Source organism: Apodemus sylvaticus, chromosome 3 (genome assembly GCF_947179515.1).
Source record: "Apodemus sylvaticus chromosome 3, mApoSyl1.1, whole genome shotgun sequence".
Lineage (NCBI taxonomy): Eukaryota > Metazoa > Chordata > Mammalia > Rodentia > Muridae > Apodemus > Apodemus sylvaticus.
This window is the reverse complement of record NC_067474.1, coordinates 71,714,248-71,739,060: the sequence shown is the minus strand read 5'-3', so window position 1 is coordinate 71,739,060 and position 24,813 is coordinate 71,714,248. Positions and strand designations below refer to the sequence as shown.

Below are 24,813 nucleotides of genomic sequence, written 5' to 3'. Positions count from 1 at the left end.
TCTCAAATTCTTATTTTATGTGTTCAGGAATTTGCCTGCACATATAGACATGTACCCTGTGTGTGCAAGGAGGCCAGAAAAGGCATCAGATCCCGCAGGACTAGAGTTACAGACAGTTGTGAGGTACCATGTGAGTACTGAGAATTCACCTTAGTCCTCTAGAGGAACAGCCAGTGCTCTTAACCACGAACCACCTCTGCAGTCCCCTCTATATGCATCTTCCTGCATTATAATAACCGATAGGGACGGCCTTTGTAGCCATATCTTAGCCATAAATATGAAGTTAGAGTAAGCCAATTTTAGCGAAATTCCATTTTGCTTTTATAAAATTCATCACCTAAATTGAACTAAATGTTTATTGTTACTCTGATTTTAAGTGAAATATGAGATGCAGTTTTTGCATTGCTCATTCAAGATATCTAAAGGTAATCTCACCATGATGAGCAAATTGTTAAGTGTGATACAAAAGTGATCTGCCCCCACCCTAAAGTGTCTTCTCACTAAGTGTGTCAGGAAGACAAGAACGAGGGCTGTAGCTATAGCTCCAGAGGTAAAGGGCTTTCTGTGCAAGAGCGAGATGTGAGCTTGACCTCCAGACCCCAGGGTAAGAAAATCCAGGCATGGTGCCACACACCTATAACCCCAGTGCTGGCCAGGCAGGGACAGCCTGATCCCCAGAGCTCACTGGCTTGCCAGCCTAGCTGGCCTGACAAGCAATAGTTAAAGACTGTCTTGAGAAACAAAGAAACCAAAGCAAGGTGGATGGCACCTGAGAAATGGCACCTGAGGGTGACTTCTGGACCCCACACACATGTGCCCACATAGACCAAAAGAGAAGAGGAGAGGAGGAGGAAGGAAAAGAGGAGGGAAGTCATCTATCTAATCTTCCAAGAGGCCATGGTTCCATTTTAAGTAGACAATATTTAATTGAAACTGTTTTTAAAGCATCAATGTATACCTTTTATTTAACTTAGTAAATTATCTGGGTATACTGTTACTACTGCCCTTCAGCTCACCAAGATCTGTATAACCCCAATCTTATCTCTTTTGGCTTCCATAAGAATGTCTACAGATGAAAGGACCTCATTGGATCTTCCACATTTTACTTCTGCATTTTCCCTTCCTACAGAAATAAGGGCAGACCGGTTTTGAACAGCATAAATCATGGCAGCCCTAACTGATTAAATGTAAATGTAGGTCTTTGGGTTCTATTTTGTTGACTGTCAATGTGCTTTTCAGATCTGTTGGCTTGCCTGTTCTGTAGGCTGCACTGACTTTTCTTTCCCTGTTGTTCAGCACACCACTGGCAGGACCTTTGAGAGTGAAGCAAGGTTCCAGTGTAACCCCGGCTATAAGGCAGCCGGAAGTCCTGTGTTTGTCTGCCAAGCCAATCGACAATGGCACAGTGATGCCCCTCTCTCCTGCACCCCTCTCAACTGTGGGAAGCCCCCTCCCATTCAGAATGGCTTCTTGAAAGGAGAAAGCTTTGAAGTAGGGTCCAAAGTTCAGTTTGTCTGTAATGAGGGATATGAGCTCGTTGGTGATAATTCTTGGACTTGCCAAAAATCTGGCAAATGGAGTAAGAAGCCAAGCCCAAAGTGTGTCCCCACCAAGTGTGCAGAGCCTCCTCTCTTAGAAAACCAGCTTGTACTAAAGGAATTGACTTCCGAGGTAGGCGTGATGACCATCTCCTGTAAAGAGGGCCACGCCTTGCAAGGCCCCTCTGTGCTGAAGTGCTTGCCAACCGGGCAATGGAACGGTTCCTTTCCTGTTTGTAAGATGGTCCTTTGTCACTCGCCTCCCTTGATTCCCTTCGGTGTCCCCGCATCTTCCGGTGCTCTTCATTTTGGAAGTACTGTCAAGTATTTGTGTGTCGAAGGGTTCTTCTTAAGAGGCAATCCAACCATCCTCTGCCAGACTGATGGCACCTGGAGTTCTCCATTGCCCAAATGTGTTCCAGTAGAATGTCCCCAACCCGAGGAGATCCCCAACGGCATCATCCACGTGCAAGGGCTTGCCTACCTCAGCACCACACTCTACACCTGTAAGCCAGGCTTCGAGTTAGTGGGCAACGCTACCACCCTGTGTGGGGAAAATGGCCAGTGGCTTGGAGGAAAACCGATGTGCAAACCTGTTGAATGCCCAGAGCCCAAGGAGATTTTAAATGGCCAATTCTCTTCCGTGAGCTTTCAGTATGGACAAACCGTCACGTACTTCTGTGACCGAGGCTTCCGGCTCGAAGGTCCCAAATCCCTGACCTGTTTAGAAACAGGTAACTGGGATGTGGATGCCCCCTCCTGCAATGCCATTCACTGCAGTGACCCACAGCCCATTGAAAATGGCTTTGTAGAAGGTGCAGATTACAGATACGGTGCCATGATTATCTATAGCTGCTTCCCTGGGTTTCAGGTGGTTGGTCATGCCATGCAGACCTGTGAAGAGTCGGGATGGTCAAGCTCCAGCCCGACGTGTGTACCCATAGACTGCGGCCTCCCTCCTCACATAGACTTTGGTGACTGTACTAAAGTCAGAGATGGCCAGGGATATTTTGATCAAGAAGACGACATGATGGAAGTCCCGTATCTGACTCCTCACCCTCAACATTTGGAAGCAACCGCTAAATCCTTGGAAGACACAAAGGAGTCCCGCGCCTCACATGGGTCCCACTTTCTATATGGCACGATGGTTTCCTACAGCTGCGAGTCTGGTTATGAACTGGTGGGAACCCCTGTGCTGATCTGCCAGGAAGACGGGACGTGGAATGGAACCGCACCCTCTTGCATTTCCATTGAATGCGACTTGCCTGTTGCTCCCGAAAATGGCTTTTTACATTTTACACAGACTACTATGGGCAGTGCTGCACAATATAGTTGCAAGCCGGGGCACATTCTAGAAGGCTCCCACTTAAGACTTTGTCTGCAGAATAAGCAGTGGAGTGGCACTGTTCCACGCTGTGAAGCCATCTCATGCAGCAAGCCAAACCCACTCCGCAATGGATCCATCAAAGGAAATGACTACTCATACCTGGGTGTGTTATACTACGAGTGTGATTCTGGCTATGTGCTCAGTGGCACTGAGAAGAGGACATGCCAAGAAAATAAAGATTGGGATGGGCATGAGCCCACGTGTGTTCCTGTGGATTGTGGCTCACCCCCAGTCCCCACCAATGGCCACGTGAAGGGAGAAGAATATATATTCCAAAAGGAGATTGCATACTCTTGCAGTGAAGGGTTCATACTCGAAGGAGCCAAGAGTCGTGTCTGTCTAACCAATGGAAGTTGGAGTGGTACCACTCCCAGCTGCGTGCCTGTCAGATGTCCTGCCCCACCACAGGTGGCAAACGGGGTGGCAGATGGCCTAGACTATGGGTTCAAGAAAGAAGTAGCATTCCACTGTCTAGAGGGCTATGTGTTACAGGGGGCTCCAAAACTCACCTGTCAGGCCAATGGGACTTGGGATGCAGAAGTTCCCATCTGTAAACCAGCTACCTGTGGTCCCCCTGCCGATCTTCCCCAGGGCTTCCCTAATGGCTTTTCTTTTTATCATGGGGGCCACATACAGTATCAATGTTTTACTGGTTATAAGCTCCATGGAAACCCATCAAGAAGATGCCTTCCCGATGGTTCCTGGAGTGGCAGCTCCCCTTCCTGCCTACCTTGCAGGTGTTCTACACCCACCATTCCACAGGGAACCATCAATGCAACTGATTTGGGCTGTGGGAAGACAGTCCAGATTGAGTGCTTCAAAGGCTTCAAGCTTCTTGGACTTTCTGAAATCACCTGTGATGCCAATGGCCAATGGTCTGACTTCCCACGCTGTGAGCATGCTGAGTGCGGTCCTCTCCCAACCATACCCAACGCAATCATCCTTCAGGGTAGCCCTTCAGCGGACAATGTGGTAACTTACAGCTGCAGACCTGGCTACACCATGCAAGGTAGTTCAGATCTGATTTGTACAGAGAAAGTGATATGGAGCCAGCCTTACCCAACGTGTGAACCCCTGTCCTGTGGACCCCCACCGACTGTGGCCAATGCAGTGGCAACAGGAGAGTCACATACCTATGAAAGCAAAGTGAAACTCAGGTAAGACCATGGGTGGCTGTGGAGTCTGCAAGTAGTATAAGCAAGAAGATTATAAAATGAAGCCAGAGGTCAAACTGTAGCTAATTAGGAAGAGAACCACCATCCCTGGGCTGTCCTCCAAACCCCAAAGCTTTTAACACATTATTTACTCAGGACTATGTAGAAATCCATTTACTATAAAAATAAATGTATGTCCTTACAAACTGTGGTTGTAACTCAATCCTCACGATGCTCACAAAGCCGCAAGGTACTCTAGCCGGCCTCAATCATGTTTGAATCACTGAGCAATATTAATAAGACGGCAATCCAGCCTGTGCTACTTAAACTAAGAATATGGTGCTCACATAATGGAAACCCCCCTGTCTGAAGGGAATTATTACATTAAATATTAAAATGAAAGACATAAAAATTCAGAATGAACTTAGGAATTAGAATTTTTATTGGAATAAATAACCATCGTGTTCAAAAGCATCTCAATTGTCTCGAGGTTTCGTTTATGTTCCTGGGACAACTATGGGCTTTAACACCTCATATCTGATTGGTAACTTAGCACCTCTTCTGGGGTCATCCATTCTGAACGTTTTAGCCCCACTTTCATGTTACCCTGACTATCGTGAAAGCAAAGTCTATGGAAGGATGGGATGTTAGGTAGCTGAATAGTACCACAGAGCTGAGCACAAAACAAAAGAATGAATGACCTTTGAAGTATATTTTAAAACTTCCATGTGGATGTTGATGTGTCAGGCATTCTGAGAGCCACAATATCAACAACTCGTCAGGACTCCCCTGGGGCTTGGTCCTTGGCATGTGATGATGACTGATCTTTGCTTAGTTTCCACTAATCAGGTTGTTCTGATTGTAAGAGACTCCAGTCTCCCACCTAGCCTGGTTAACATGTGGAATTTAAAAGGTGTCCTCCAGTGATCACTATGAATTAACTAAATGGTTTAATTTGAAAGCCAGCATATGGGAGTGGTAGGAACATGGGTACCAGAGACTCCCTCTGGAGAACACCGTTTCTCCACATTCTTCACACTACACATGCAGTCATGTGGCTTCAAGAAGGGTGCCAAGGTCATCAACACCAAATGACATCAAGGGTCCTAACGGCACCTGCTCATGAGGTAGGCATGAGAATTTGATGAGTTGGTATTTGTAAAGCACACAGGGGATAAATCAGAAAATAATTATTGTATGGAACCATTTTGCTGCACAAGTATTTAAATTTGTAAATCACATGGGGGCTTAAGAGACAATTTGACCCAAGTTTTAACTATACTATAGCTATGACAGTGCTTAATGATCAAGTTTAAAAGGAGTACCTTGTACAAGCACCTCAGATGGTACTTGTTGCACAGCAGGTGAACCATAAACGCTTTGTCATATTTCTATCAGTATCTGAGTCCATTTTGAACTTCTCTATAATTTCTTGAACTAGTGGCTATTTCAGAATGAACAAATAATAAAGGAAAGTAACCAGTAACGTCTAAAACAACTGTAGCCGTGGTTATTCTTGAGTGTGAACCACTAAGAATTTATCTGGATGTTGCTTTATTAATGTCTTGTGCAGTGTTGCTATCCGTCTGATCTTTGAGCCAGTTTTCAGGTTTCTCATAGAATGTCTCCTGAGCCTTGTGGCAGTTCTGTCCTGTCCATCTGGGCATAGGTCGGTTACAGTGTGGTACTTTCTTGTAGGTGTTCATTTTGTCGTTTGCACTGCAGGTGTCTGGAAGGGTATGTGATGGATACAGATACAGATACATTCACCTGCCAGCAAGACGGTCGTTGGTTCCCTGAAAGAATCATCTGCAGTCCTAAAAACTGCCCTGTGCCATCCAACATGACACGTGTACAAGTTCATGGAGACCACTTCCAGGTGAACAGACAAGTGTCTGTGTCATGTGCAGAAGGGTTTACCTACAAGGGAGCGGACTGGTCAACATGCCAGGTAAGCTACTAGGTCTGACCTGGGACGTGTAAGCCTAACTCTGGCATCTGTCACTGAGAACAAAACTCACATCTTGCTGGCCTGGAAAGAACAAATTCTTCAAGTTTCCATTTACATCCAAAGATTAGAGATGTTTCCTAGGAATACAAGGTGGGACTGAGGATGGACTAGTGGTTCAGAGCACTTGCTGCCCCTCCAGAGGACCTTGGTTTGATTCCCAGCACCCACATGGTAGCTTATAGCTGCAGCTGCAGGTCAGGGGATTGGATGCCCACGTGCACAGAAAAACATGCAGGCAAAAGACTCACGTGTATAAGATAAAATTGTTTAACAAGGACAAAAAAAAAAGAAATAGAACTTGGGTGTTTTTCTAATATTCTAATATTAGAAATTGAATATTCTAATATTCAGTTTTAGATTAAGAAGGAGCCAACCTTAAGGGAAACGTTAAAAACAAAACAAAACAGAAACAAAAAACAATAATATGGGGCTGGAGAGATGGCTCAGAGGGTTAGAGTACTGACTGCTCTTGCCGAGGTCCTGAGTTCAATTCCTAGCAACTCAACACTACAATTCCTACATCTCAATCACCATGGGGTTCAGTGCCCTCTTCTGGTGTGTCTGAAGACAGACAAAGTGTATTTATATACATAAAATAAATAAATATTTTTTTTAAAGAACTCTAATGAGATATTCGTAGCGAAGCCTCCCATGATGGAGTGAGTATCTATGTGGAGAAGCCTACCTTGGGCTGTGATGGGCTTGTGATGGGCTTGTGATGGGCTTGTGATGTGTGGAAGGACCAAGAACTGCACAAGCAAACTGACAGCAGCTGTCAAATCATGCCTTCACTGTTTATTATTCATTTACTTTAGAGAATCATTTAAACCAGGTGCTTCGGCCCAACCTATAAATATAGCACCCAGGAGGCAGTGTCAAGAAGATTACCAGGTTTGCCTGGGTAATGTGGCAAGACTATGAGAGAACAGGGTTGGAGAGGGGTGGGACTCTGTTGATACAGAGCTTACCCCGTATGCCTGAGGTCCTGGGTTTGCTATCCATCCCGCATAATAATGTGCGGATGGCGATGCGCACCTGTAATGCTGTACTTAGAGGTGGAAATGGGAGAAGCAGGTGTCACCTAAGGAGTTTGAGGACAGCCTGGGCTAAAAGATGGGGGAAGGGGAATCTGTATTTCAGATTTCCTTATTGGAAAACAAGTGTGCAAAATAACATGCATGATACAGCTGTTGTGAAAACCAGCGTCAGTAATGCAAGGAAGTGCCTACCGCTTCTGCAAGCTTTGCTCTTTCAACAGTCAGCAGCTGGTCTGTACACACAGACACTCTTGGCCATAAAATGTCTGGTTAGCTTAGTGTGAATAGCTTTCTGTGGGTAGTCTAGCAGTTGCTAACCTGAGACATTGTTAAAGACGTGAATTCCCACTTGGATAGCAGGCCTTCCTGGTTTCCACACCAGAGATGGAAAGATGCATTGGAGAAGTCTAGCAGGCGGCAGCTTCTTCCTGGTCCCAGCAGAGTTTAGGTGTGCCCTCCGCCTTCCGATGTAACTCTGCTTCCTGCTAGGTTCACGTCAGCACCCCTTCTAAAAGCGGGAACCTTATAATCTACTACTGACAAACAAGGTGTGCCAGAGCATGTGTTCAGTGGACCAACTCCAAGACAGGCAGGGAAAGAGCTGAGCTTCTATGGCCTGCCTTGGAGAAAAGGTTATGAGCAGGGACAGTGGGTAACACCAAAATTTTTAGAAAATCCATCTTGAGATGTATCGCCTAATGCTGCTCTTTCTCGGAAATTTGAAATTAAGACACGGAATAGCCTGAAACATCAGGGTTCGCTGGGATAAAAGGTGGAGTGTCTGTACCAACCCGCTCTCCACCCATCCTCTAGTTAACATGCTGCACTGAAGACTTGGCATGGCTCTGTTTGAGAGAAAGTGCTTATCTTGTGTGTCTGAGATGTCAACAAGTGTTCAGTGCCGACTGTGAAAAACTTTCTGATGATTAATGTGTTTTTAAGATCTACAGATAGATTAAAAAAAAAAAACTCACCTGGGGAAACCCTGGGTCCTTTTGACTCTCACTTTGGGCATGAGTCTGACATATAAACAGAATGCTAACGTATTAAATCCTAACGATGACTTTGTGGTCTGTTCTTTAGCCCGATGGAACATGGGAGCCACCATTTTCTGATGATTCCTGCATCCCAGTTGTTTGCGGGCAGCCTGAAAGTCCAGACCACGGATTTGTGGTCGGCAGTGAATACAGCTTTAGAAGCACCATTGTTTACCAGTGTGACCCTGGCTATGAATTGGAGGTATGCTAACAAATTGTTTAACAAAAAACGAATGTGCTGTTCTGATATGCTTGGGATTCTTTTTAATATTAGAATAAATTAACTTTACCAACACTGCTCCTAAGAACATACTATTATATTTTGTTACTTTATTTTCTGAACACTTTCTGGAAAAAAATTAGTTAAAAGATGACTTAGAATTTTTAAGCACACAATAATTATCAGCCAGGGGTGATGACACATTACCTGTGATCTCAGCTACTCAGAAGGCAGAGACAGGAGGGTGACAAGTTCAAGGCCTGCCTTGGCAACTATCAAGGCTCTGTCATAAAACAGACCTCTGGGATAGAGTGTTTATCTAGTGTGTTCAAGGTCCTGACTCAAATCCCAGTTTGAAAATCAAATTAGGGCTGGAGAGATGGCTCAGCAGTTTGGAGCACTTGCTGCTCTCACAGAGAACCTGAGCTAGGTCCCCAACACCCATGTCAGGCAGCTCCAAACTGGTCCCACTGTGCATCACTATAGTACAACTTCAACCAGGAAGCCAAGCACTTCGCCAGCAGTGAGCACACAGGCCCTGGCAAGCTCTTGCTTGAGATGCCAGGTTCCCTTGACCTTAGTTTAGGTTTTATTGCTGTGAAGAGATACCATAACCGCAGCCACTCTTATAAATGAAAACGTATAATTGAAGCTGGCTTACAGTTTCAGAGGTTTACTCCATCATCATCATCATGGAGGGAAGCATGGTAGTGCACAGGCAGACATGGTGTTGTTGGAGGAGCTGAGAGTTCTACAGCTTGATCCACAGGCAGCAGAAGACTCAGACACACTGCCCTTACTTGAACTTCTTAGACCTCAAAGTCTGTCCTCCTTCCACCCACTTCCTCCAACAAGGACACACCCACTCCAACAAGGCCACGCCTGCTCCAACAAGGCTACACCCACTCCAACAAGGCCATGCCTACTCCAACAAGGCCACACCTACTCCAACAAGGCCACACCTGCTCCAACAAGGCCACACCTACTCCAACAAGGCTACACCTACTCCATAGTGCCACTCCCTATTGGCCAAGCATTCTAACATATGAGTCTATGAGAGCCATTCCTAGTCAAACCACCATGCCCTGTGATATATCTAGCCTGAACCTCCTCAGAACTATACTAAGAAAACCTCGACTTTATCTTTAAGTCGACTCCTAATTGCAGTATTATAGCCCTACCAGCAGCACCCAAGTCTCCCTAGGATCTTTAATTGGGAAAGCTGTAGTTACTTTCTCTGGAAGCCCTATCTCGCCATCTAACTCTGTCTAAGAGAGCTGCTTTGAATCACAAGAGACTGTCATCTGGCTTTTCAGGAATCTCTTGTGTTTACTTACAGTGGTGTGTAAGAACAGGTCAGCTGTTAAATGTTTGTGATGTTGCCCGCACACACACACACCTTTGACTGTGAAATCAAAGAATTGTATAAGAGAAGGCCATGAGAACTGGAACCAGGTTTCTATGGTTCTTATTTTAGTTCCTCAAAGGCTAAGAAAATAAACATGAAAAGAAGAATGGTAATCTAAGAATGGGTTGTGACTGGAGGATTTTCGTGGCTTTGAAACTGGGGCATTCCTTACACGAGCTTACTGATCTTCAAATTTCTTAAGAAAACATACATACATTTTTGGAAACAAAATAGACCAAAAGTTCAAGAAATTTGATGAAGTTGGTAATTTAACTTAAAGTGTTACAGTGGCAGCGTAGCATTCGCTGTGAAGCTGAGTGGAGTTTATTAATAGCTGTTCTCGTTCCAACACATTACGATCACCCTAGAGTCTTTTCAAAGGATTTATGCCCAGCTTCTTGGAGAAATAATGAATACCGGACCAGAGTGAGAGATGTAAAAGACTACCTGGAAACCCTCGTCACCCAAGATAGTGGGAATCCCAAAGGGGCTGGAGACATGGCTCCTCAGTTAAAAGCACCTTCTGCTCTTTCAGGGGACCTGAATTTGATTCCTAGCACCCCGTGGTAGCTCACACCCCTCTGTAGCTCCAGTTTCAGGGACTCCGATGCCCTTTTCTGGTCTGTGTGGGTAGTGCACACATGTGGTGTTCACACATATATACAGGCAAAACACCCATACACATAAAATAAAAATAAGTAATCCTTAAAGAAAACATGAAGCCCACTGGAGGAAGTTTCAAAAGATGTTTGAACAGCAATCCAGGCGATGGATGCTCCCACCAGAGTGGCAGGTATCCACAGCATGAACGGAGAAGACTCACAGCGGTCCTCAAGAGCATCGACCTGGATGATCGCCAGATGCTCCTGTGCAAACTCATATTGAGAACATGTAACTGAAGAGGAAGGATTGGCTCCTTAATGCAGACTGCATGTGTAGGGAACTAAATGCTAATGGGGGGACACTCACCTTCAGAACTCACGCCAGTGGATGAACGAATACGAGAATCTGAGATCCGAATGAACGGCTGTATTTAACTTTGAATGGTTGTGCCCGTTGATGTCACTCCTGAAAACAGAGACAGCAGACGTTTCATGGTTCGGGATGGAAACAGCTCATGTGTGAAAATGACTTGCTCCCTTCCAGAGAAGGAGGAGGAGGAGGAGGAAGAGGAGGAGGAGAAGGAGGAGAAGGAGTAGAAGAAGACTGATAAATGGAATCAATGACATCATATAAACAACTAGCAAAAATGTGTGTGGGAACATCAGCAGAACAAATGACAAGTTTTTAAGAATCTAAAACAAATAAGTTGACAGGGAAAAGCAGAAGAAATAGAGAAGGAACCTAGACAATTAGGAAGCCATAGGTGGGTTTCTTTTAATATATGACATATTATTTATTTACTGCAGTCATGCTATTCTGTAGGGCCATTCTGGTTAGAGTTTTGTTGTTTTGTTTTGTTTTGTTTTGTCAGTTTGACACACAATAGGGTCATCTGGAAAGAGGCATTTCAATTAAGAAAATGCCTCTGTTGGCTTAGCCTATGGACGTGCCTGGTATGTTCACCACTAATAATTGACAGGAACGGCCCCAGCCCACCATGGTAGTCTAGTGTTGTCTAAGAAAGCAGGCTAAACAAGCCATGGGAGCAAGCCAGTAAGCAGCACCCCACCATGGCCACTACATCAGCTCCTGCTTTTAGTCCCGGCCTTGAATTCCTGCCCTGACTTCTCACAATGGCGAGCTAACTATATTATATATCCTGAAATAATGCCTTCTGGTCTTAGTGTTTATCACCACACTAGCAAACAAACTAGGTCAAAGGCTTGCATTTTTAGCAAGCACTCAGCACCGAAGGTTGACAGGTGGGAAAGTAGCTGGAGATCAGCTCTTAGACCCAGCAGACTTCTGCGATAGGCCGTTCCCTCTCCTGATGGACCTGACGGGCACTGGGGGACTGACCTGCTTGCCTCCAGTCTGTGGACACACACATACAGAACAGTAATTCCAGGGCTGTGGTTGTTGCAGGCAGTATCTGTGGCAAGCACCGTCCTCTTTGCATTACCCCATGTCTGAGCAAGATAATATCATCATTCACTCCCAGGATCTGAATTGCTACCAAAACCAAGCAAAGCAATGAAGACACCCAATATAAATTATGTTACATTCTTCTATTATGTAAATATGCCCTCATCTGCATGTGAGGCAAATACCTTTTTATGAGCTATTTGAATCTCAAAAAAAAATTACCATCCCTGAAAAAATGCAAGTCGACTAAGAGGATAAGTGAAAATAACTAAACATTGGATCGGCTACTTTAAAATAAAAATTTTTCCCCATGGGTCTGGAGAGATAGCACCACATTTAAGAGCACTGACTGCTCTTCCAGAGGTCCTGAGTTCAGTTTCCAACAACCACAAGGTGGCTCTCAACCATCTGTAATGGGGTCTGATGCCCTCTTCTGGTGTGTCTGAAGACAGCTACAGTATATATATATATATATGTGTGTGTGTGTGTGTGTGTGTGTGTGTGTGTGTGTATCACAGCCAGTCAATAAATAGTGGCTGTTAAGACTCTAACAATCTAAGGCTCTGCGCAAGTCGGTTGGAAACTTAAATGAGGCAGGGGAAGTGTGCTAATAGATCTACAACACAGACTTAATGAAAGGCAAGGCAAGGGAAGGGCAGAGAAACAAAAGAAATACATGATCAACACTGCCAGTGGCTCAAGAGGAAGCAAGGGGATGCGTTTGTTTTTAAAAAGTGAATAGCTGCTGAGTTATTTGAATTTGTATTAGAATAAACATTGACATAGTCCCACAGGACATTCACAGTTCAGAGCATTGGAGGAGAGCAAAGTTGAGGAACTCTAAGAGAATGCAAAACCATTGACTGAGTCGCGTGACTCCAGTGAGCGCCTCCTTAGTGAGCCGAGTATGCAGGCGCAGGCTGTTGTCTGACTCTTTTAAACTATTAAAACATAACACATAAGTTAGAAAAGTGTTTTCCTGGTGCTAGAGAGATGGCTCAGTGGTTAAGAGCACTGACTGCTCTTCTGAAGATCTTGAGTTCAAATCCCAGCAACCACATGGTGGCTCACAACCATCCGTAATGAGATCTGATGCCCTCTTCTGGAATGTCTGAAGACGGCTACAGTGTACTTACATATAATAAATAAATAAATCTTAAAAAAAGAAAGAAAGAAAGAAAGAGAAAAGTGTTTTCCTGACTAAAGAAAAGGCACAAGGGTTAAAATTTGTCTTTGGATGAAGAACTGTGGAAACTTTATTTTTCTTTCAAGTTTTCTATGAGGAATGAGTGTTGCTATTTCATTAAAAAGATGATAAAAACGTATTTAAAAAAACAGTGGAATTTATGGAACCTATTTTTTGTTGTTTTGTTTTGGAAAGTCAGGATAGGACTATCCCATTAGAGTCTATAAGATCTTTACACGTGAAGATTTATCAATAATTAAATGCAGGGCTCAGGAAGAAACCCTCCGAGGAGGACAGTAAGGGTCTCATTCAACAGAGAGAAAAGCAGGAGTAAAGGATTAGCAGCCTCTTAGTTGTTGTTGATTCAGAACACAGCTAAAAGACAGACAGACAGACAGACAGACATAAATGCATAATCATGATGGGGGCTGGAGGGAGGACGCTGCTGCTCTTCCAGAGGACCAGAGTTCAGTTGAGAGCACCCAAGCCAGCCAGCTGGCTCCCAACCACCTACAACTCCAGATCCAGGGAATCTACCACTCTCTTCTGGCCACCGTAAGCTTCCATACACACGTGGCATATAGTGAAATACACATGGGTATAAATAATATTAAAAAAACAAACAAACAGGTCACAAACCCTGTGCACAGTGAACCTTCTGAAGACTTACTAAGGAGGCTGGACAGATGGTTCTGGAAAGAGCACTCACTGCACAACCATGAGGACTCAAATCTGAAAACCTAACACTCTCTCATTAAAAAAACCAGGGGTCTGCACCCCAGTGATGTGGGGATGAAGACAAGGTGATCCCTGGGGATTGCTGGATGCCAGGCAAACTCCAGGTTCAGTGAAAGACCCTATCTCCAAGGACTATGGTCCTTAGGTAGGTAGGTAAAGAGACAGATGAATGGAGGGGGGGGGGAGGGAGAGGGAGAGGGAAATGGAGGAGAGGGGAAGAGAGAGCTACATTTCTGGCCTCTCTGACTGACATTTGTGCACCCTATATACCACACATGAAAGGCAGGGGTGGGTGGGACTTAAAACCTGGTCTTTTTAATATGTAATGTTATAAACCTTTAATTAGCTGTTGTTTCATAGTTGATTAGAAACATAATACAAGTTGGGAACACAGATGGTTCCAGTAAGAGATAACAGAGAAATATGAAGCAGAGATCTACAAAACTTACACTCAGGAATCAGACAATAATGCCTTAGATATCACTGGAAGGCAAGCAGCCTACATAGCCACGAAGAGCTATTGGATATTGAAAAATATATTCAGATAATTACAAATTATTGTTCAAGAGAGTGATATTTCAGAAGGTGGAGAAGTAAGTTTTAGACTTTACCAGATTATTGTAAATGTTAGATACATAGACTCTTAGTAAATCTAGGTGTAATAGGTGGTAAGCCTTATGGTTGAAGATTTCAGTCCTCAATCAATATAGTATTGCCTATGCTTTGTTTTATGTATGAAGTATTGAAAGATAAATACATTCAAAATATCTTTAAATATACTAAACAAGTTTATCTCCAACACTGCTGACCCGTTCTTCACAAGTCTTTGCTATGGATTATAACTAGCTGTCATTTAAAACAGAAGACAAAGCCACATCTGCCATCATCACACAACTCTTCCAGGGAAGAAGTTTGATGAAATTATTTTTTAAATTCTAAACTTTACACTATATTCATCTAGCATTCCAGCGCTCAGCCACCCAAGTCCATGGCTAGGACATTCACAGTCCCTTCTTGTCTCTCTATCATTAACTCCAGACCCTGTTCACGACCCTTCTCTGCTCATTCACAGGGGAACAGGGAGCGAGTCTGCCAGGAGACAGGCCAGTGGAGCGGAGAGGCGGCAGTGTGCAGAGGTGAGTTAAGAAGCACCAAGGATTACAGAAATGGTACCAATGGCGCAAGGTAACAATGTGTCTCCAGTTTCTTCATATAACCATTTTGTACCTTAATAAATAAAGTAGACACATACACCACAAGAGAACACTTCCTAGCTTTTGTCCAAGCAATGAAGGGTCAAAACCTATAGTGGAGATCAGAGATTAACTGGAATAGGCCATAGATTGCTGGCTCAGCAACAACCCACAATTGCTTAGAAACTTACGTTTATTTGCTCTTTTGTGGTGTTTTCTTCCAAGTTAGTGTAAATTAGAGAGTTTAGAACAGTTGTTTGTAGGTGAAATAACTGGCCCTTAATGACATCACTTCTAAGTGGTGTTGGAACATCAGACAAATGGATACCCACAGTGGAGCAAAATGTGGCAGGAACTCGATTCTTGCCAAGTTTCTTAGGCAGCGTGTGGATCATTCCATGTCCGCCCTTCCTGCCTCTGTTTCAGCCTTGTGTCCAGAGGTAGACAAGTGATGTGACTCTGTGTCAAGAGCCTTAAGTCTTTAAGGAGTAATGTGTTTGTGATCCAATGAAGAAAAATGTTGATTTTAGTTTTCAAAAACTTGAGTAAACATTATATTGAAAATATTTTTAAATATTCAGTAACACCTCAGTTCATAGATATACATTTGTTTATGACTTTGGGCAGTCCATAATAACATTTCTTTTTTCTTAATGATCCCCAGTATTTCTTTTGATTTCAAGTACATTGTATTTAATATCTGAATCAAATCACATATGTCAAAATATATGTGGTTTCAATCATTTAATATTCTGTATTTACTTATTGCTCTTAAATTTTTTCATTGCATATGTTCATTATATATGACATCATTGGATAAGGGCATTTTACACAAGTTTATATTGCATGTCAGATTTGCATATCTCAACCCCAGCAGCATGCTGTGTAAACTGCTCATGTTCAGAAAACATTTGTCTGTGCAGGGAACAGGAGCCAGGAACAAAGAGGAATCCCACCTGTCAGGCACTGGAAACCTTCATGGTGTTGATGAGTGGCCATTTTTAAGTTATTGGTCATACAAACTAATTTCAAGATATCAGGCAAAACAAATCAAGTCACCACTCAAGAGTAAAAACTATTAATAGTTTGATATGTTATTTTGCACTTTTTAGGTATACTTAAAGCCACAAAGGTCTCTAAAGGTGGAAGTCTAGATAGTGAGAACATGTTCTGAAATCCTTACACAAATTGTGAAACAATTTTTTAATTTCTTCACATATGTTATCCTATTCCAAGGAAGCCCATCACATCAGTAGGATGCCCTTGACCCGCATTTCTCAAAAGCACAAACCCAGAGCAGGTTCAGAGACACCGGTGATCTTTTTCACATTTGTACAGTGGGGGAAATAGCAAGAACAGAGAACCAGGAGCTTGAAGGAAGTCAGAGGGGAGAATATTCTTTAACTTGTCTTGTCTGAGTCCATCTTAATCCTAATGAACCAGCATGTGTGTCCGCCAGATTCCTAAGCTGACATCCATGCACTGTACAGTTGGAAAATCTCAGTGCTCCACTTTGCAAAACATAATGCAGAAATCCTGATGCACTTAACCTGAGTCTTGACCTCCAGACACAAGAGCTTTCAGGCCACACATGAAGCTATGATAGGAAATTATTGACCTAAACCACCTTTTCTGTCTCCATAAAATTATGAAATGAGGCTTCAACCCCAGTTCCTTCTTTTAAGATTCATTTATTTATAATATGAGTATATGAGTGTTCTATTTGCATGTATGCCTGCATGACAGAAAAGGACCTCAGATCTCATTACAGATGGTTGTGAGCCACCACGTGGTTGCCAGGAAATGAACTCAGGACCTCTGCAAGAACAGCCAGTGCTCTTAAGCACTGAGCCATCTCTCCAGCTCCTTCAAGCTCAGTTTTTAAGGTTCTAGATCCTGCTTTCTCCAGCACATTCCCCGTAGTAACATTTCTCAAGAATTCTATGCCATTTATTTATTCTATATCTGTAATAATATAACCTAGTTTTATATCCTTAAAGTTCAGCTGCCCCAAAAAGCACATAAAATGGACTCTGCTCTAACTCCCCACAAGTTCATGTATTCCTCTTCCTGATCCTTTACCTTCAGAGTTTATGTCTTAGTAAATTTATCTTTTCCATCTCCTTTTTAAGCAAGTGTTTGTTTGTTTTGTGTGTGTGGAAAAGCAGAGATACATGAGCCACAGTGTGCATCTCAAGGTCAAAGGGCAACGTTAGGGAGTTGACTCCTCCTACCATATGGGTCCTGAGGCTTGAACTCAGGTCTCAGGTCTTGGCTTCAATACCTTTACTGCCTGAGTCAGCTCACTGCACACTGTTTGATCTCTTTAGAAACAGAGTGGCCTTCATCAAGTTCTTTAGCATTTCTGAAACTCACTTTCTTCTTACTATTATTGAGATCATTTCAAAGTTGCTGCTGGATTTGGAAGAGAGAAATGTACAACACTCAGTTAAATTTAAAATCTTAGATGAAAAATAATTTTAGTATAAATATGTGCCACACAGTACTTGAGAAGTATTCATTCTAAAATATATGTTATTTATATAGGACATTCAATTTTATTTGAGAAGCCTGTGGTTTTTATTTGGTCTTACAAACCAGGTGTTGTAAGAACAATAGTAAGTTTAGCATCAGACGGTAAGTTCACAGCCATAGGATTCCTTTATTTGATGCACGTGTTCATCTAAACCCACACTGCATCCATCACTACTAGCAAAATACATCAAGACAGATGAACTACACAGGACTAAATAGCAATCTCACTGTGAGCGTGTGGTAATTCAACTGATGTTTTTTTCTGTATCAATGAATGTTATTTTGTTTCATTCATAAGTAGGTATGTATATATGTATGTGTTTGGTGAATATATCTATTTATACACATGAGTATTCCACATGCGCACGTGAGTACACACACACACACACACATAATACACTACAAAGTAATTTCAGCAACTATAGCAAGAGAAGCAAAAGAGATGTGGAAAGTATTTAATACAGGCTTTATTCTTCCTTTTAGAGAGCAGGTGTGAGGCTCCAGCTGAGTTTCCCAATGGGAAGGCTATCTTGGAAAACACCACATCTGGACCCAGCCTGCTGTTTTCCTGTCACAGAGGCTACACCCTGGAAGGGTCCGCTGAGGCACACTGCACTGCAAATGGAACCTGGAGTCACCTGGCTCCCCTCTGCAAACGTGTGTGTTGACTTTAGGGGCTGGTTTTACTCACATTCAAATTCACAACTAGCTTCACACATTTCTCTGCTTGAAGGGGAAATGCCAATAAATGGGATTGGTCTATGGAAGGCCACCTGTGGCCATCAGACACAACTTTATGGGATATTTTAGAACTCTACTTATGATATAACTGCCTGTCTTAGAGTCAGCTTCAATCAGATTCCTTGGCTGATTAAATTCAGGCATTAAGAGAAAATACAAATTAATGAAAACATTTTGAAATGAAGATACTATGTATTCTCTTGGTGTGAAGAAAGGGGGTAAAGAGAAAGATACTGTTGGATTCTAATGTTAGTATAAAACATATAAATGTGGTAAATAAAGATAATTTGACCACTTGAATGAAAACCATACAAATGGAATCTAACTGGAGAAGGCTTCTGACTAGTGTTTAAAGTACTGCAGTGCACGAATGGCGCCTTTAGAATTCAGAAGAACAAGGCTACCAACCTACCTCAGCAAGACTTATTTTATACCCACGTAAAATCCGAAAAACTGAAATAGCTTGAAGCCTGTGTCACTCTGTGTGACATACTCTTGCTCTGAGCAAAATCAAGCACTAGCAACACTTCAGGTGTTTCCTTCTAAGCTGTGGAAACGTCCTGTCTTTACCATCAAGCCCACAAACACAACATGAGGTCCTATCATTCTGTTCCCCACATGCAGGTCTAAAGTCTGATGCTCCTCTAGCTCCATCCTCTCTGGAGGATATGCGGTAAAAAGATGGAGTTCAACAGCATTTGCCATGCTCGTGACACTCGTCAAATATCGAGAGACCATTCAATGTGGCCCTTGATTCCTTGATTTCTTATATGCCTGATATTTAATCTTCACAAATAATTTCATATGGATTGAAAGCAAATCTGTGCTTATGCTTAAAGTTCTAAATTGTTAAACCCATCGTCGGCATGGTGAGACTGAGTGGGGGGGGTAGAGGGGAGGCATGAGGTTTGAGGCCAGACTGTTCCATTTTTGTGTTAGGATTTATATTATTATTGTCACTGAGGACCTGTGTTCTGCAGGCTTCTATTTTGTCTTTAAAGAGATAAATTAGGGAAAGAGAAGACAGCTCAGTAAGCATCTGCCTCACCTTTTACAGCAAATCCATGCCCGGTCCCTTTTGTGATTCCTGAGAATGCCCTACTTTCTGAAAAAGAGTTTTATGTCGACCAAAATGTATCTATCAAGTGCAGGGAAGGCTTCCTGCTCAAAGGCAACGGTGTCATCACCTGCAATCCTGACGAGACATGGACACAGACTAACGCCAGATGTGAAAGTAAGTAGTGAGCTCATTGGTGTGCAAGGTTTCCCTAGCTCTCTGAGTTTTTCTTTTTCCTTAAAAGAATAATGAATGTATATTTTATTTACTATTATTAGTGTATGTGTGTGTGTGTGTGTGTGTGAGAGAGAGAGAGAGAGAGAGAGAGAATGAGGAAAGAGTAGATGAAGAGGGGAGAAAAAGAGGGAGAGCTTGAGAGAGAGGAGGTGTAACATACAGCATACACACAGAGGTCAGAGGGCAGTCAGGTCCAAAGTGCCCTACTCGGACTCTCACGCATGCTCCACAAGTACTTTTACCTGCTGAGGCATCTTTTTGGCCAAAGTTTTAGGGATTCTGTTTTGTTTTTATGTTAATGCTTGATTGTGTAGACAACAATTTTTTAAGGATTTGTGGGTTTTCAGGTGTATGCATGGTTTTGCCTACATCTATGCTTGTGTGCCATGTACATGTTTGGTGCCTGTGGAGGTCAGAAGAGGGCATCGGATCCCCTGGAACTGAAGTTGTAGGTAGTTGTGAGTCACCACGTAGGTGTTGGGAACTGAACCTGGGCTTGCAAGAGCAGTAGATGCTCATTAACTTCCAAGCCACCTCTCTCATCCCGGGAAGTTATTTTCCATCAAGTAACTTAATTGTGGGCCCTCTGTACTGTGTTAGCCATTTTCTGCATTGGTGTTTAACACAAGAAACAATTATGTTTGAGTACTGAACATTTTTTTAATTGAATTAAAAAAAATGACCAAGCTAAAACCTCCCTGACTAGGAGATTAGGATTCTCTGAGTAGATGTGTCAAAATGTGTTCTTCTAAAAGAAAGCAAGACACCAAGTTTAAAATACATATTTTCCTCCACATTATGAGTCTTCGTGGTATCCTTTAATAGGCTACAGGTACTTTCTGCAAACAAAAATTGCCTTGAGGTGTGTCTCAATCTTGAGCATGCATCAGTAGAACTTCAAGAGCTCGCCCAAACACAGATAACTGGGCTCCACCCCACAGTTTCTGAGTCTGGTTTTTTGATGAGGCCAGAAAACATCAATTTCTAATGGTTTCTGGGTGCTGCTTACGGACATTGTTATGGTTTGATTAGGGAATGTTACTCATCTACTTGTGTTCTGTGGGCTTGGTCCCTGCTAGTGGCAGTCTTCTGAGAAGTACTGGAAACGTTAGGAGGTGAGACCAGGCTGGAGGAAGGTTATTGGGGGCAGAATCGTGAAGGCTCCTTGTCCCCGGATGGATGGTCTCTCTCTCTCTCTCTCTCTCTCTCTCTCTCTCACACACACACACACACACACACACACACACACACACACACACATTCTCTCTCAATTTCTTGTTCTATGAGATAAAGGATCACCTCTGCCACATGGTTTCATGCCTATAGTTCTCTGTCATAGCATGAACCCAGCAACCATGAACTGAACCATGTGGAACTATGAGCCAAGATAAGGCCTTCATCTCTTAGGTCATTCCCGACATGTCTTTTGTTCACAGTGATGAATAATAAGCAAGCAGAGGAATACTGGTCCAGGAGCTGTAACTTGAGAACTGCTGGCCCAGCATCACGCTAATCCACCCGTGCTAAACACTGCCTCCCGCAATCTGAAGACACTTAGCCTGCTCCGACTATCTCCTGACATCTATTACCACTTCCTGCTTCCTCTTTAAACATCTCTCCAGCCAACATGGACCCACTTGTCTTCCTTGTTGCCTGAGCTACTCCATCAGTAGCAGTCAATAAAAATGTTCGTGGGGTCTAACTGCATGCAAAGCTCTAGACTACATAACATAACAATATTTTGCTGAAGGCATATCTATCTTCATAACACTTGTACTTCAAATAATGAAACAAAGCATGTGCACATGAAGATATGACTGGGTTTGAATTCTAGCCTCCAGAATTTTACTTTGAACTTACATAGATGCCTTAGCATTCTTTTAGTTTTAGGGTTCTCATTTGTTAATAGTAATAATAATACTTACCTTGTGAGTTTGTTTTCTAGAATAAATCAGTTTCTCTAGATAAAAATAAATGCCCAGTACCTCAAATGTCTTTAAAAGTGGTTTAAAAAAAGAACACCAGAAAAAACCCTATTCTATTTTTAGAATTTTGCTTCTAGACACTTAGAACTCTACCATTAGCAAAAGGGAGAGAAGAGAGACTCCTTTGAATTTCTCTTTAGCTTTCTGGTTTGGTTTAAAGCCACCTGCCTGAAAGGAATCAGGCCGAGCGGCCTCCTTCTGCCCACGCATCTGCACCTTGGTTCTTGGCTTCCTGGTGCTTACCATTCAGGCCATGGGAAATAAGAGCAGGGAGAGACGTGTGCTTGTTACAAATGCTCCCTCCGTGCATGCCTGATGACGGTCAGTATTCTAGAGTGGATCACAAGTTGCCTTGGAGAGGAGATGTTTCCATGATTGTTAATCCTCCAGCCTCTTTTTCGTTTTTTTCTGTCAGACAGGACGTCTTCCTTCCTTTGCCCAGGCAGCCACCTTCCACATCCTGCCTACCTGCTTCTCATATTAATTCCTGCAAACTGGTGATTTAAAATGTAAGGCCCAGTGCAGGCTCTCAAGTCAGAAACCCCAGAAATGTGTGTTAGAAACACCAGGCGATTTCCCATGTAAGTGACCTGAAATCCACACTTTGCTTGTCAAAGTGCTGTAAGCCAGCCTTGGGGTTCATACTTTGATAGCTCTAAGCACAGTTACATTTACCTTAATATTTTTATGGCATGTCATCTTACTATACAGCTGAGGGGGAGCTTATTCTGTCATGTGTCTGACATTCCCTACCTAGCATTGGTTTCTTCTCCGACTCTGATACACAGGCTTTCCTCTACTCTGCTGAGCTGCCTCGTCCAACCTCAACGTGATGGCTTTTGTTTTATCCTATTATATTTTATTTTGTCGCATCTGGTTGTTATCTCTTAGGATTCTTTTCAGAAAGGGAATGGATCTGAAAAGGAGAGGAGGTAGGGAGGAACTGGGAAGAGTAGAGGGAGGGAAAACAGTAATCAAGATATAGTGTAGGAGAAAATAATCTGTTCTCAGTAAAAAGAAAGAAACAAAATGAAAAAACATCAGACAAACTTATCTTCTCCTCTCCCAAATCTGACTAATACTGTGAACATTTGCACTAACTAGATACCTAGCAGAACACGGAGTTCAGCACTGTCCTCAGTGCACCCCACAATTATCTTGAGATGTCTTATAAAAATCTTCAAAGCAAAAGTAGGTATAATAATCTTGATTTAAATATACAGTACACAAAGCTTTAGGGGAAAAAAAAAGGACGGTTACTCAATCTAACACTGATCCCCAGAGACATTTTGCATTATCAAAAAGGGGTCTTGAATTTCATGAAACTTAGCCACAGGCTAGTATCAGCATCCATTCTTTTTCTAAATACATATTGAGCACTCATTGGCTTGAAAGCACTGTTTTAGGCAGTAACAGAACAATTCATAATCCATGATCTTTAATTACTCTGAAATGGTAGGCTACCGTGCTTTAGCCCCCATACTAATTTAATAAACATTTTGTTTCCGCCTTCTCTGGCAGCTACATCATTGGCGAGGTCAGAGAGCTCACTCTCGTTCTTTGCCCCATGCCCTTGGGTTTCTGCCTGGACACTTGAATCCCAAAGACCCAGTTATCTTGTCGTCTGGCTTGACTAAAGCTGCAGATTATTCCTTCAGTTCCTAGTAGTCTAGACATGTTACGCAGGTGAAAATAGTTTGTGTCTATGCTTTCTCTACACTCTTTAACCTGATTCAGTCTTCATGGTAAGGCTGTGTTCTGTCTGGGTTAACTGGAAAGGCTTGATTGTTATCTGTGTCTTCCTGTAGAAATCTCTTGTGGTCCTCCAACTCATGTAGAGAATGCAATTGCTCGAGGTGTCCATTACCAATATGGGGACATGATCACCTACTCCTGTTACAGTGGCTACATGCTAGAAGGTTCCCTCCGGAGTGTTTGCCTAGAAAACGGAACATGGACATCATCTCCTGTTTGCAGAGGTAAGGGAATATTAAACAATCATTTCCCAGTGAGGCTTCAGGGAGATGCAGACAGAGGTCAGTATGACCAATGATCAATACAACCAATGATCAATGCGACCAATGATCAGTATGCATGCTGCCTTGATTTTTCCTTGACTTTAAATTTGACTTAGCAACTGTGTCTGTCATTTTCTATGACTTGCCTATTTACATTTTTGAAAACTTGCACATTTCTTCAAAATGGAAAAAGGTAATAAAGAGGTCTCCAAGGACATTTCTCTAAAGGTTGTACTTTGCTGACATCATGTTTGTTTGAAATCGCAGTTACTTTATTCATTCTAAAGTTTTTGCTAAAAATCAAGAACTATGATCCTGAACAGTCTAAATCGGTCAAATTCAGAGTCCTGAGATGCAGCATTGGTTCAGGGACTGAGGAAAGAAGCATCAATCAATCGGGGAATATAAAATTTCAGTTAGTAAGACGAATGCAGTCTGAAGATCTAATGCATTCCTACTACAGTTATCGATATTATATTGTAGTTTTGAAATTTGCAGGGAGAAATAAAAGGGGAGCAGGGAAGAAAAGAAGGGAAGAGGAGGAGAGGAAAGGGGAAAAAAACTGGCAATTATGTGTGCTAACAAATGGTATTTAGCTTGACTATGCATGTTTTATAATACATGCATAAAACAATCAAGTTCTAAGTTGTCAGTACAGTTTGCGTTTGACCATTTCACCTCCATAAAGTTGAGGGCGGGTGGGATGGTGACAGCCAACAATGTGTGCCTCTCCTCATATGTTGAAATTCCTTCTTACCGTTCAATTGTATTTCTCTTCTCCCAAGCCTGAATCATTTATGACGGGTAAATGAGTCCTGTTCTTCAGTATCAGCTTTCCAGAATTCCCTGGAATCATGAATCACCTTGCTCTCTTTCCAGCTGTCTGTCGGTTCCCGTGTCAGAATGGAGGGGTCTGCCAACGCCCAAACGCTTGCTCCTGCCCAGATGGCTGGATGGGACGTCTCTGTGAAGAACGTGAGTCTGTCCATGAGTGTTGCTTTGGGCCCCTTCTCTTAGCTGAGAAGCTGCAGGCTTAGAAGAGAGAATTCCTGGGGATTGCCTCTGCTGTCCCAAGAACTGGTTGCTTCAAATCCTTGCAAGTGGACCAGAGCGCACAGGGCTACTCTAACATATCGATAGGCTGCAGAAGCTCTGTCTACAATATCTACACCTGAGTGTGCAGTTGCCTCATCTGACATCTCACTGGCCTCTTCGTGCTCAGCAACGGAGTCTTCTTAGGAAGGAGCTTTGTGATCATGTCACAGCCCTTTCTCCCCTTACCTCAGCTCAGTGCTATCCAGCC

At 42.9% G+C, this 24,813-nt stretch overlaps 1 protein-coding gene across 1 annotated transcript in view; it reads left to right on the top strand.

Moving 5' to 3' along the window:
- The window catches only part of Svep1 (sushi, von Willebrand factor type A, EGF and pentraxin domain containing 1), a 170,883-nt gene that overhangs the window by 139,295 nt on the left and 6,775 nt on the right, over positions 1 to 24,813 (top strand). Inside the window, exons 38-45 of the mRNA XM_052176534.1 lie at positions 1,297 to 4,082; positions 5,805 to 6,030; positions 8,211 to 8,366; positions 14,817 to 14,880; positions 17,956 to 18,129; positions 19,271 to 19,447; positions 23,301 to 23,471; positions 24,390 to 24,485. Of these exons, the coding sequence (XP_052032494.1) occupies positions 1,297 to 4,082; positions 5,805 to 6,030; positions 8,211 to 8,366; positions 14,817 to 14,880; positions 17,956 to 18,129; positions 19,271 to 19,447; positions 23,301 to 23,471; positions 24,390 to 24,485 (3,850 nt within the window). The remainder of the gene's footprint in view (positions 1 to 1,296; positions 4,083 to 5,804; positions 6,031 to 8,210; positions 8,367 to 14,816; positions 14,881 to 17,955; positions 18,130 to 19,270; positions 19,448 to 23,300; positions 23,472 to 24,389; positions 24,486 to 24,813) is intronic.